This window comes from Epinephelus lanceolatus, chromosome 1, assembly GCF_041903045.1.
Source record: "Epinephelus lanceolatus isolate andai-2023 chromosome 1, ASM4190304v1, whole genome shotgun sequence".
NCBI classification, from domain to species: Eukaryota; Metazoa; Chordata; class Actinopteri; order Perciformes; family Serranidae; genus Epinephelus; species Epinephelus lanceolatus.
The window spans coordinates 28,320,893-28,335,779 of record NC_135734.1 but is presented as its reverse complement, the minus strand read 5'-3'; the positions used below and the strand labels follow the sequence as shown (position 1 = coordinate 28,335,779).

At 37.6% G+C, this 14,887-nt stretch overlaps 1 protein-coding gene across 2 annotated transcripts; it reads right to left on the bottom strand.

Annotated features, from left to right (window-relative positions):
* Nucleotides 1–647: 647 nt before the first annotated feature.
* Nucleotides 648–13,534, bottom strand: LOC117257127 (sodium- and chloride-dependent GABA transporter 2-like). Of its 2 annotated transcripts, none has more exons than XM_078168844.1 (15): nt 13,435–13,534; nt 11,740–11,941; nt 11,302–11,371; nt 10,071–10,211; nt 9,893–9,977; nt 9,682–9,814; nt 9,455–9,589; nt 8,868–8,971; nt 8,630–8,754; nt 8,424–8,536; nt 8,190–8,327; nt 7,850–7,952; nt 5,513–5,613; nt 4,348–4,518; nt 648–3,496 (listed from the first exon to the last, which is right to left on the bottom strand). In XM_078168844.1, exons 2-15 carry the CDS (start codon nt 11,779–11,781, stop codon nt 3,332–3,334), a joined length of 1,626 nt encoding a protein of 541 aa, XP_078024970.1. In that variant the 5' UTR covers nt 11,782–11,941; nt 13,435–13,534; the 3' UTR covers nt 648–3,331. The 2 variants fall into 2 exon arrangements, with proteins under 2 accessions (XP_078024970.1, XP_033482942.2); XM_033627051.2 differs by having other exon boundaries at nt 11,302–11,436; nt 13,435–13,528.
* Nucleotides 13,535–14,887: the final 1,353 nt, after the last annotated feature.

The following is a 14,887-nucleotide window of genomic DNA, read 5'->3' as shown; positions in this document are numbered from 1 at the left end:
TGTTATTTCTTCTTTTGCCTGCCCCAGGGACTGCAGATGGAAACTAGCTAAAAAGCTATAATCCGGTGCAGTGCATCTTTACTCTGTTGAGTCCAATGTTCTCTGTGCATGGTCCCTGATAAAAAAAAAATAAATAAACGAATTAAATTAAATTGTGTAGCAGGTGTTTCTGCTGGTGTTATGAATCTTCATTTACAGCTTCATGTATGCAGGGTTTTTCAAAACAGAGTTGCTTTTTAATCAGTGTTTTATTAATGTTTCAACACACCATTTGTGTTTGTGGTCACCTTTCAACACTCAAGAATCAAAAAAACCATAGCTGCAGCTTCCTGCTCCCTCCTGTTGTAATGTGAGGGTTCAGCCAGCAGATGTCCTGCTGTCAACATCCACAAGACTAAAGCAGCAGCACCTGATCTGAGACCTGGCTGTACACTAACAATATTTATTGTAAATCAAACATACAGTATTTAACAGCACATCACTGCACTTTAAAGACCACACAAGGGGGACTGGTGGAAGTTGTATTTTGTATAACTTTGCAGTTAGACTACGCAAATAAATCATATTAGGCTACAACACTCTCAGTATTTACAGACAGGAGGGAAACTTTAAGGTGACACATGCATAAGTGAATGTATACTAAATACTCCTGCAGCTACAGAGCAGAGGTTGGAGACCATATTGCAGCAGGAAATACGTTGTTTTTTGAAGCAGGACTTTTAAAACATAAACCTGCAGCGCCCCCCAGTGGCCAAACCTTGGAACAGGTGATGACCTCTATGATAGGGGACAGACACTGTTTCATGTGTTACTTACAAGGTACAGTTATAATGTTACAGAGTAAACAGACAAGAAATAATGAAAAATGCCGATTGAGTCATAAAATAGTTGTGATATAATTTAATTACAAATTACAATATACTTTATAAAAATCACAGGTACATTTGGGTAAGAAAAATAATTGGTTTTAGGCAAATTACACTGTAGAAAAACTGAAATATGGAATGCCTGTAGAACAAGAAGTCTGGGAGAAGAGATGTGTTCTGGGATCATACTGTGACTGTGTACTCATGGCTGATTTTATTATCATTATTTTTTAAATATTTAAAATAACTAAATAAGTTAGTTAAGTAGACCTACAGGTAGGAACAGCTGAACAGGAAATTAGGTGTCCGTGTGACGTTAGAAAACACACACTGTTTGTCAGTTTAACAACACTGTAATGTGAGTTATTTGTTCTGTTTTCTTATGTATGAATGAATGAATGAATGAATGACTTTTTCGAACAAAAATAAAAAAAACAAACAACAATAAAAGCACTCAGAGAGCACAGACCTCCGCCAAGCAGCTCGGATTTCCTGCCATTTTATTATTTTATCCACTTCGCTTCAACCGATCACCACCAAAATTGTATCATCTGTTCCTTGTCCCATTATCAACCTTTCCTGAAAGCTTCATCAAAATCCGTTCACAACTTTTTGAGTTATTTTGCAGACAAACAAACAGACAGACAAACAGACCAACGCTGGCGAAAACATAACCTCCTTGGCGGAGGTAAAGATAACAGTGTCCGAAAAAGAGTAGGTAGAAGTAAAACTTATATGTCCCTACCTATTTCTTTTTTTAACACACATATTATTTCAACAAATTCCCAAATTTGTTCATTGTTTATTTATTTCATTCATTCTGGAAAATGGGAGCCAGTAGTGGCAGAAAATTATTTTTAGACTAACAAGGTTCTCCAAATTTGTTGTTATTTTGGTTATTATTTAAGCAGTAAACTCTGTGTGGTTTATAGTAAAAATAAAACACACAGAACAACAGTTCCTCAAACAAAGTACTGCTTTCAATGTTCTTATCACTACTTAAGCACCTGGTGCTGTTTTTTTATCTGTATGTAACTGACTTTGTCGTCACAATTGTTTCAACACAAGTTTCATGTTTCAGCCCACACAGTGTGAACACTGCAATCGAGGTGTAAAACAGCTGAACACTGACGCTTTATATTACTCTGTAATTTAAATGAGAAAAGCTCAGAACATGCAGTGTGTTGAATTACAGCCTGCATACCAAGCTTCCCTCAGTTTCAGGTGTGAAAGGCACACAGGTGTGGTCTGACACTGGTGCACTGTACAGTGCTGCACTCACCTAACTACCTTGTTTTCTCTATACCTGATGCCTTTTTATAGTAATGTACCCTGTAGTGGTGTATTAAACACTCTATATGTTGGTTTAAATTTATTTACTTATTTTGAATACTTCTGTTTTTGGTAATATTGTTTATATTAACCATGTTTTTAAACAACTCGTTTGTCACCCAATAAATTACCATAATCACTAACTATTACATAGAATTTTCTAAATCAGTATTAATATAAAACATAACACAAAACAATGTTTTACATATTGCCAACCAACATACACAGTAGATACTGTATATACCACACATTCTTGAGGATTGGGACAAAACCTTACTTTTTGGGGGGCTTTGATTTTTACTCTTCAATTAGACCGGGAAAATATATTTTAAAAGATCAACGGCTTGACTTACGGAGTTGACAAGAAGTTACATATTTATTTATTTCACGGCAGTGGTAGTGAGCAGCCATTTTATTTTTCTAAGTTTTAGAGTTTTCTTAATGCTAATCAATATATACTTAAAACTATAATTCTTATTTAGTTTTGATTTAGAAGGGCTACGAAGTTGGTTATGGTTGAGACTCACCCAATAATCATATTATATAATATATTTATCAAAAAATTGATAAGCTTACCAGTCTTTATGATATATCTAATGTCTGATTTAATGATGTTTTTGTAGAAATCTGCTGGAGTTGACAAATTCTGGAACATAAAGAATATAGTTTAAAACAAAGATTATCTTAGCAGTACATTTTTACACTGATGTCATCAGTTTGTACTGTTAGTTATCTTTTTAAGGATTTTAACACATAATTTAATTGTTTGAAGTTGTGAATTCTTGTCTGGGACGAGGGTGTTTTCTGGCACAGGTCAATATTAGAAGTTAAAAAAATATATTTTATAAATCATAGTCATTTCATACATATACATCCTTTAAAAAATTATGTTAAACCCCAGAAATGAAATTAGTGTGTTTAATTACAATTGTATGGCTCTTTTTGTAGGACATGATCCCTCCCAGTTCTCAAGAATGGTCGATACAACACAGTTTGTGATAAAAGGAGAAACATTTCTTTCCATTTTATAAAACCCATTTTCCCAGACTTCTTGTTTGATTCCCCAGTAACAATAATAACACATCCTATAGTCATTTAATAAACACTATTTAAAAAAATTCTTCTCTCGTAGTTTAGATGGTGGATAATCTCTGAGCTCTGTGCGTTCTGTCATCAGGACTTTGTGTCGAGCGCAGTGTGTACAAGCCTGTGAACGTCTGAAATGCTTCTTTGTTTGATGTTGTCCTTAACGTTGCAGTGGGTAAGTCTTTGGCTGGAGTGCACAGAACTTTCAGTCTCTGTGTGGAGAAAGAAAGGACAGATTGACATTAATGTCAAATGTCTGCAATTGGCTGGATATATCAGCTGGCAATTTCCTCCCTTTCCACTACCTGCGTGCTACAGTTTTGCAACTGAGTTTAGTGCTGCCCAAGACGACTGAGATTTGTTAAGAGAAATGCAAACAATCCAAAATGATGACAGCTGCTTCCAGACCTTTCTTTAGCGCTGACTAGCACAGTGCTGTGGAGACAGGTCTGGCTACAGGAGACTAACAGTATGTTAAATGTGGTGAAATAACAAATCTGCTGAACTAGAATCATGTTTTCAAGGCTCAAATTGAAAAACTACAATACAGTTTTGTTTTACATATAAATGCAGAGCACAGCAAGCCTCGTTACTGCATAAAATGAGTCAAATCGGGAAAAAGAAATGGCAGCAAACACCACAAACTTTTGAAGGTTTTCATACTTCTTCCAACCACACGTTTTTTACTTGGATACATCTGCGTAACTGGGAATTGGCGTCAACTAGCAGCCACAAGTTTAGTAGAATTTGAGCTGAAAACTATCAGATAAACCCCTTAACAGTCCACAATTGTAGGTTGTCTTTTGAGAAGCTTACCATACAACTCTGATATAGTTATTCCCATGCAGTGAGACAAAATGAGACTTTAAGCAGATCAAGTGTTGGCCGCGTGACCCAAACATACAATGATTCTTTGTCAATGTCAGGTTACATACATTCATTTAGTTACCCTGTTACAGATCCTAAATTGAGGTATTCAGAGAGTAATTCATACCTTAATGGTTTTTAGTTTCTGTAATAACTCTACTGTCTGATCTACTTCTGTAACAATATGTGACTGTACCTGTCTCAGTGTTCCTGGAGTGACACACACAGCATACAGCATCCACAGAGGAACCATGAGTGTTGAAGAGAGAGTGAAGAATCCTCCGATGGTGTAGCCCCACCAGGGGTATTCGTAAGTGTTGTTGAATTTGAGCGGGGTGTATTTGATCAAGGAGAAGAGGAATGTGCACTAAAAGAAAAACATAGGCAGAAAGAAGAGAGGGCTCAAAATGATTATTCATTTTATCGCACACAAATAAGAAAAGTCACCCCTGGCTATTTTATTATTCAAGTAGTTTAAGGAAAACATACAATGGAAAAGTATGTATGATACCAACTGTTTTACTGTTGCAGGTCCATTAATCACCAAATTATCATTTTTCCTGCTCTATATGACATAATTAATCTGTTTTCTAGCTAAATCTAACAGTATATTTCAATTTCAGAACATTTTCAGTACACAGAATGGTCAACTTTTCTGACCTGAAAAGACTGAGAATGTCTTATCTACTGATTTTAGTTTTCGTCAATGTAAATCTTGTAAAAAATTAAGAATCTTGGTGTCATATTTTTCTTAAAGATGGTGGCAGCTATAGAATAAAGGTGCAGTCTGCGATTCTAATCCAATAAACCTTTCGTCAAGCTCAGCAAATATCTCCTCCTGGTCCACTAGATGTGTGCTATGGGAGTGTGCTGAAAACAATCTGGTGTTCATACACAGCATCAAAGGGTCTTGGACCGAGCAACACAACACAATGCCAGCCTATCTCCCTTCTCCATATCCTTGCCCAAGAGGAACGGAGCCACACCATGACACAAACTTAAATAACATCAGAGGTATTAGCTTCTGATCCAGCACCGATGGGAGGGTTGTACTTGTTTGGGTTTTGAGTCAAAATGGCGTACTCCACCTTTACAATTTATTTGCCCATATGATCACATATTAAAATTCTCTTTAATATTAAAAAGCTAGTGATAAAAAAAAAATCCTTAAACATTTCATTCAAAATGACACTAAACATCCTTGAGTTGCAGCACAGCATCAATGGTCCTGGTCTCCATCTGGTTTAGACATGGACTACCTTTAGGACAGAAGCCTTTGGCAGCTGTCAAAGACACTCGCTTGGTATAAAGCATAAACAAAGTAACAAGGCAGGAATGCCTACATCTCCGGTGGTACTTACAGTACAGATAGCTGGTGTGAAGTACTGCCAACAATATTTCATAAAAGGCCATGGTCGATATCCAATCATGTCCTTTATATTATCATAGTGACGATCTGCACCTGAAGGAAATAAGTAGTGTTAGTTACATCAGCGTTACAGTATATATGCATCATTTTAGAAACAACTCTTCCAATTCAGCCTTACACAGTTCTCAAACTTGCATTGAAAACAATAGTTATATGGGTTTAAACTAGGGGTTCTAACCCTAAAGCTTGTGGGCTAGCGAACCCTTAAGGCTCATTTATGCTCAATGTTATATACAACAACCCAGATTCCAAAAAAGTTGGGACGCTGTTTAAAATGTCAATAAAAACATGGATTCACAGTGATTTGTGAATATATTTTGACGTACATTCAATTAAACACAGTACAGAGATATTCAGTGTTAAAACTGTTATACTGGGTTGTTTTTATTGTTTTTGTAATATACACTCATTCTGATTTGGATGTTTCAAAAAAGTTGGGACAGAGGCACGCTCTCCAATCTGTTACCTCACCTTTCCTTTTAGCAACACTTATTATGTGTTTGGGAACTGACAACAATAACTGTTCAAGTTTTGAAAGTAAAATTTTTTCCCATTCTTGCTTCATACACGATTTCAACTGCCCAACAATATGGGGTCTCCAGTTTAGTGCCCATACTCATCTTCTATAAAGCAACACTGTTGTAACACATGCAGAATGTGTTCTGGCACTGTCTTGCTGGAATAAACAGGGACGTCCTTGAATAAGACGACATCGAGATGGCAGCATGTGTTGCTCCAAAACCTCTACGTACCTTTCAGCGTTCATGGTGCCTTCACAGATGTGAGTTACCCATGATGAAATGAGCACTAACACACACCCTAAAACCATCACAGTTGCTGGCTTTGAATTTTGTGCTGGTAACAATCTGGATGGTCCTTTTCCCCTTTTCTTGATTTTCAAAAACAATTTGAAATGTGGACTCGTCAGACCACATCACATTTTTGTTTCTGGATGTTTTTGATATATGACTGTCACTTCACATGGTGGAGTTTTAACAGACATTTGTAGATGCAGCGATGAACTTTATTTACTGACAGTGGTTTTCCAAAATGTTCCTGAGCCCATGTAGTCATATCCCTTATATAATCATGTCAGTTTTTAATGCAGTGTTGTCTGAGGGGTCAAAGGTCACAGCCATTCAGTGTTGGTTTTCAGTCTTGCCCCTTACATGCAGAGATTTCTCCGAATTCTCTGAATCTTTTGATGATATTATGGATTGTAGGTGGTAAAATCCCTAAATTTCCTGCAATTGTGCACTGAGAAATGTTGTTTTTAAAGTGCTGGACTGTTTCCCCACACAGTTTTTCAGTGTGGTGGCAATTTCTATTAGACAAAACACATCAAGTCAGAAACTTGTTTAATTCAGCATCAGCAGATGAACTCACAACAAACACTCAAGAATGAGCTGAGTGCAAAGAGTGAGTCCTGAACACACAAGATGTCAGATACTTATTCTCACTGAAAACTGCTGAGGTCAGGGAGGGGATGGAAGTTACCCGCTATCTTTAACTAGCGTCATCAGTGGGGGTGACAGAGCAGTTTGGCCCATCTTATCTAGTCATGTACGTGGACATCACATAAAGCTCTCACAGCTGGTTACACACTGTTACACGTCACGTAAGACACAGACAGAGACATGGCCTTCTGTCCGTACTCTACGTTCATATCATCTGTCTTTGTGCACATTTCCTTAGACTTTACAGATAATGTAGGAATGGAGCAGTACCACCAGGAATTCTGGGCCAATAGTCAACAATTTAAGCGAGACATGACCGAAAGGCATGGTGAAGACATTTTAAAAACTGTGTTACTTGTTGAGGAGAGGTTGTGTGAGTTTATCAGTAGTTTTAAACATCTATATGATGTCACTTTGCCCGGGCCCAGGGACAGTTACTACAGAACAGCTGGGACAGGAATTAAATGTAAATTGGACAGTAAAGCAAAGGAAAAGTGGAGGTCCGTGTGAGATTGCTACCTTACAGTGGATGAATCCATGCCAAAGTAAAGGATGCGGTATGTGGTCAGTGACAGTTACATCATTTGAAATGAGCGTATCCGTTTTTGTACATAAAGAGAGTATAAATGAGCCTTTAAAATGAGAGGTAAACCAAACCAGTGATGTTCCCTGTTCTATGTGATTATGTTTTTTCTTTCCTGTCCTGTCTCATGATCCCTCAGGTGTGAAACCACTGGTGTAAAAACTGAGTTTATAATGAGGGAACCAACAGTGGCTCCAGCACATTTTACCAGGTTAAAAGTTCTCCTTACCATAGACCCATCCGATACAGACAGACTGAAGAACAGCAAACAGCAGGAGTGTCATCCCGCTGCAGGCGTAGTAGTCAAACAGCTGGAAGAGATAAAGGCCTCCCTGCAAAGGAGAGAACCATAGAAATACAATTATATAAAACTTTATTTCTTTAGAGAAACACTGAATCCTTTAGGGAAAGTCAAAACAAGACTGTCACTGTATCGTCCACTCTGTGTTTGTCCAACATGTTATTATAAAAGCATTTACCATATAAAGCAGACAATATATTTTTAAAAAATGTAGCATTCATGTAAAAGTAACCCTTAAAAAAAAGTTGTTTTGTGTTTTGTCACTCACCTCCGTGACCATGAAAAGGCCGACAAAGAAACTTCCAACAGAAATGGCGAGGAGGAGGAGTTTACGGCGACAATCATTTTGAAAGAAGCCAGGATACATGTCCGAGATGGTTGTAACCAGTGCCTCTTGATATACAAACTACGGTAATCAAAGATATGATTTTGCATTACCACAAATTTATATTATTGTTGTCTGAATTTTGCAATGACATTCCAAACAGATTTGCAGTCCTACCTCACTATCTAATCCTAAGAAGATGATCATGATGAAGAAGAAGATGGCCCAGAGCTGGGGGAGCGGCATTAGAGCCACAGCACGAGGATAAGCAATGAATGCCAAACCTGGACCTGCAAAGGTACATAAAAAAAAGTCACATTCTTTTAAATCAATTCAAATATTATCACTCTGTGATTTTGTCGAGCATTATTAACCCTCCATACCTGATTCAGCCACCATTGATATATCCACACCTTGCTCCTTTGCCATAAAACCGAGCACAGAGAAGATGGCGAAGCCAGCAATGAAGCTGGTTAAACTGTTCAACAGGCACAGGTAAACACAGTCCCTGCAGGGGAAATATATATTAAAAAAAATAGTAAACCTCTAATCCAAACTTTTGTAAGAACTGAATTAAAAGTTGAATTGAGTACAGTCAGTGCAGAAGAAAGAAATGCCAACCTGTAGCAGTTGTTGCTGTACTTGTTGTAACTTCCTAAAGATGTCAGAACACCTGTGCAAACTCCATAGGAGTAGAAAATTTGGCTGCCAGCATCCATCCATACCTGAGGGATTTAGAGGAGTTTACGTTGAGTTTATGTTTCGTGAAGATGCATACTTATGTTGCAGAATGTTCATACTGAGTTTATCAAAATGTTCATGGACAAAGTAGTCTGAAAAGTCATCTGTTTCCACTTTGAGTAAGTATAACCTGATTTAATTTCTATTTAGTTGAAAATGTAAATGTTGCAAACTGTATTGTTCATTTTTGGGTAAATAAACCCCTTATTTTTTTACACCCACCTGTGACTCTTCATGCCTGGCTGCATGTCAACATGCTAAATGGTGAACATGGTCAACATAATGCTTGCTAACATCAGCATGTTATCACTGACAGTATTAGCATTAGCATTTAGCCTAACTGAAATCACCACTGTGATTAAGTACAGTCTCACAAAGCACAAAGCAGCTTGCCTTGCTGCAAACTCATTTTTATGGTTATATCCAGGCACTCAAAGCACTTGGTTAAGGTCAGAACAAGGTCGTACCTCTGGGTCAGTGAGGCGGGATGGATTTGGGTAGAGGTAGAACATGATTCCCTCTTTGGCCCCCGGTAATGTAAGACCACGAACAAGCAGCACCACCAGCATTACATATGGGAATGTGGCAGTGAAGTAGACCACCTGAGACAGAACCAACAGCTTTTCTGTTACTTTTAAGAGCAGGGTTTGCATGAAATTGGACATTTAAAATTAACATTAAAATCATACTGTACCTTCCCTGTAGTCTTCACTCCATTCCAGACACAGAAGTAACACAACGTCCAGGCAAGTAGTAGACAAAGTGCCAGGTCCCAGCGAATATTGCCAATTTCCTCAATTCCACTGGACAGGCCCAAGATTCTCCTCCTGCAACAAAGTTTATTAAGGAACTTACCACAAAAAACACAGCAGCCCTTCTTCGATACATTAATCTGTGCTACTTACTCCCAAAATTCTACAACCGAAGAGGTGCTATTTCCATACAGGTACAGAGAGGATGTTTGATTGTGACCGTGCTCGAAGCAGCCATCTTACATGAAAGAATGAGAAAGTAAAACTTTTTAACAAATTGAACACAAACCACAGTTTTATGTGTCATAGCTGGAGAATATATTCTCGGTACCTGTGTTCCAGCTGTTGTGACAGCTCGCCCATGGAAGCTCAGAGCTGAAGGATGAAAACAGGTACAGAAATGTCCACGCCAGTATGATGATGTAATACACCCCAGTGTACAAAACAACTATTTGGCTTCCATAACCTAAGCCTGTGGAGAGACAGAGATATTTTGACACCATGAAGAAACACCATTAATGTTTGTGCTAAAGTACAGCTCTGAGGTGATCGTACTATGGGTATATCCATTTAAGTTAACTTTCTACTTCTACTCCACTGCCTATTAAAATATTTAACTTTTTAGTTGACTACATTTATTTTGGTAACAAGATACTTTTCAGATTAAGATTTTACTTGCTTAAAAACAGTGCATTGTTTCAGATTAAACTTGTGGTTTCCAACCTTTTTTTAAATGTTGACCTCTTACAAAAAAATCAGTACCTAGTTCGGGCCCCTTGTCACGTTTGAGACATCTATCAGTTGTTCGCAATTCCACCAGAGAGGCCTTTTACTGCTTAACTGCCCCAATGGTTTCACTAAAATAATTGTTCAAGACCCAAACAACTGAAAGAATCCAACATTTTAAAAAAAAAATTGTAGCAGGTCCTTTGGAGAGGCCCGACCCCTAACTTAGGAAATACTGGACTGTGTATACTATGCATACACATTGTCATTTGAGTCATTGTACATATAAAAATATGAAGATAAAATACTTAACACAGTGAGATAAATTAAAAACCACGAGCACTGTATGCAGAATAACAATATGGTCTAAAATATACTTAAAATTTAACTTTATCCAGTCTTAAAGACTAGTTACAACGTCCCATGCTACACAAATTGTGGTCATATGTAATAATATTCATTAACAGTTACACAGAATTGTTTTATTAATTTTGAAGCTGATTTAAAAGAGGTCAATGGACCTGCACTTGAATAGTACCTTTCTGGACTTCTGACTACTCAAAGCACTTTTTACACTACGAGTCACATTCACCCATTCACACACACACATTCATACACTGATGGCTAAGGCTACGTACAAGGTGCCACCTGTAGCTCACTTTTTAACACTAACACACCGTTTGAACAGCCACTGGGAGCAATATCTTGCTCAAGGATACTTTGACATGTGTACCAGAGGAGCCAAACCGCTGATCTTCCGACTAGTGGATGACCTGCTCTACCTTCTGAGCCACAGTCGCCCACAAAAACTGGTTACAAACACCATGAAGACTTACCTTCAAAAAGAGGGCAAATTTTGCTCCAGCATGTTATTCCACCCTGACTGGTGTACTGGCCCAAAGATGTCTCCAGGAAGAAGAGTGGGATGCCACAGGTGAACAAAAACAAAACATAAGGTATGAAGAAAACCCCTTAAAATAAAAATAAAATAAATTGTTAAAATACTGACAAAACTGCATAATAATTTGTAAAAAAATAAATGAATGAATTATGCAGCAGAAGAAAAAGGTGTAATTATCTTAACAATGAAGAAATTAATCACTTTATAGCAAGAGGCTAAGGACAGAGTTGGAAGGATTCTTTCACCGCAGCATTTACAAAATGTCCTACATGCCAATTATTAACTGAACACCATCTTAATCCCTGGCAAGGCAGGCTACAACACAGTGTTTTTACATGACGTAAACCTGGCCACAACAACAACAAAGATTTACCTCCTCCATTTTTGTAGCAAAGATATGGAAACCTCCACACATTTCCCAGACCGACAATATGCCCGGCCACTGCCAAGATGAACTCAATCTTACTGCCCCACTGCTCCCTCTCCTTAGGTTTGGGTTGAGTATGTCCTGGTCTGGTCCCAAGGTTCAGCGGATTCAGTTTCACCTGTGAGTTTTGTCTTTGGTCCATTTTAACCTGAAGTAAGAATTGAATTAGCATACAGTATGTCAGTGTGTCAAAGATGACATGAAGCTGTTAGGTCATATCAAGCACAGAGACCTAGACAGGGATACATGTTGGAATTCATTCAGTATTCTCAGACAGTATCAATACGTTTAAATCATTCAGGTTTCTTCTCACTACTATCATGTCTTAGTCAACATATATTGCCTGAATTGCATATCACATACACCATACTATATACGAGACCATAACAGGGCCAAAGATAAGCTACACACACACCCCTTACCGCATTCAAAAATCATGATGAAATACTTAAAGTCAAGCTCTGTGAAGCTGTACCTACACATAGCAGCACGTTGGGCTACATGTTAACGTCAGCATGCTAATACATTCACAATGTCAATGATAATGAGTGGATGTTAAGCAGCTATAAGGTTTACCATGTACACATCTAAGCATGCTAACTTTAGCTAATTAATACCAAAGCAGGCCTACAGCTGGACATTAGTTTTGCAGATATTTGGTCATAATCCAAAATGTGGGTAAAATATGGTGGCATCAAAGGAAGAGTCAGAAAATCATCAAAGGTAGTAGGATTCATCTGCGGGAACCATGGATGTCTGGCAAATATTTCAATTCTGGAGCAACTAGCATAGCTAATGACATAAAAAAATAGGATGTCAAGACTACATTTTCTGACAAGTGATTCTGTCCCAACCTGGTGCTTATCTTTTTGTTTACATGAGTTTGGCTTTTTTTATCTACAGTGTTGTCCTGTTTAGTTGTTGTATCATAGACCCATTCACTGCAGTTACATTACCACCCCATGGGGCATCCAAAGATTAATTCATAAATGGAACCTGGACCTACAGCATGGACTCTGACTACAGTATGGTGGTCTTAGCCTCGGTTGGCCTGAGGACTCCTGGTCAGAGATGCCAACACACAGGTGCAAGTTTCACTGTGATATCTTTAGCATAAATGTAACGGTGTCTAATTATATTCCATTTTAATCAAAAGTATCTAAAAAGCAGCAAAATTATTCTCTGTTTCCTGCCCAGGGACTGTAGATGAAAATTAGCTAATAGCTAACTGTTAAATAAAATAAAATAAAATAAAATAAAATAAAATAAAGGTACTTTAAATCCAGATGCAAATAACTGTGATACAACAAATGCAGAAACACCAAACAAGGGCACGAATTTGTGATAGATAAACCTATGGTGAATTCAGCTTAGGCTTTATATACATTTTTTAAGGTTCAAATACATTTCCTTTAAAAAACTAATCAATGCATGGGGGGTACATGTCCAGTATTTATGGTTTAATATGTCCCTGCTTACTTGTTGCCTTGGTTGCAATAAAGGTAAAACAGATTCAACTGCATAAATAACCAATTCAGAGATTCCCATAAACACCTTAAACAAAAGCAAAATATTGCCTAAACTGTAGCAAAATATAATATAAAATTAGTCAAAGTCAAACCTGAAAGATGCACACTTTACCATGTGGAGTTGAGCACTTCCTCCTCTTGACAGTTGTTTTCTCAAAGAAAACAGCAGTCCCTCTCCAAGATTAAGTTGAGTGAAATGGGTTTCTGTAAGGAGTGGCCAGTGAGACCAACATAACCAGTCTTTTCTTTAGGACCAATAGAAACTAACTGAGCAAGGCAAACCCCCCCGGCCCCTCCCCCCGCCCCTCCCCCCCAACGCACACATCACATACATACAACCCATATACACAACGTCAATGTGGGGTTTTGTCTGTTTTCTGAGATAAAACAGATAAGCACTTGGGGGGGTTCTCTTTATCTTGGGGATACAGACTTACATGCAACACATTTGTCCCCTCTTGTTGCTGGATCAGATGGATCAGATCAAAATGTATTATTGTTGCTTTAGTCATTTTCCATGAATCAACAGAGCCCTCGGTTGGACACTGGACTGATCAGTAAAAGATGATAAAATAGTCACAATCCAACAGTAAATGCTACTTCAGCACAAATGCATATAAACAATCTAATAATGTGATAACTAAAAATATATCACGATTATCAGGAATGAGTACTTTTACTTTTGATACTTTAAGTAATACGTCTTTGCGTTTGCCTGAGTAGGATTTTAAATGAAGAGCTTCTACTCGTAATGGATTATTTCAACAACATGGTTTGTGTATTTTTAAGTAAAGGGGAGCTGAGATGTTGACATAATACTGGCCTAATAAAGGCCTGTAGTTAGATCATTTTGTTCTATAAAGAACATCTGTCTATGTATCTATCTATTAGGGATGCAGGATAATTTTAGCATGTCAGTGGTATCGCCCAATATCGGCTTTAAAATGAACTATTAGAATCAGCCAACATGCTTTTTTATTTTGCACGATGAATGAATATTTTATGTCTCCATCTGCTGATGGGTCATCACAATAAGAGTATGCATTTATAATATGCCACTAATTCCACTAAAGACGAGACTTAATGTTCAGTAAAATTAGGTGGGAAAAAAAAGTGGATATATCGATATCTGTTATCGCCCAAATAAGTTGTTACATATCAGCATATTGGATATTGGCAAAAACATTCAATATTGTGCATCCCTACTATCTAAATCTAAAGCTCAGTCTGATTAGCTGCATGTTAGCTCCAGACAGCTAACATTAGTATAGTGGCTAGCTTGGCCGACAGTAAGCTGATCTCAGAAAAACTTCTACTAAATCTGAAATGCCCTTGCTGGAGCATTATCTATAGATTTCTAGACATACAAAAAGTTAATAGAACCTATTTTTTCCATTGGAGGAGCTTGGATGTAACAAAACATTTATTGCCCGGCACCTTTCCCTCATAATTTTGCCAAACCTCAATACTGCTGGCTAGTCTTGAGTCTTCTAAGTTGATTAGCTATGGATGCCAAATCCAAAATAATAAGTGTCTTGGAATAAAATAGAGAACTTAGTAGTGCT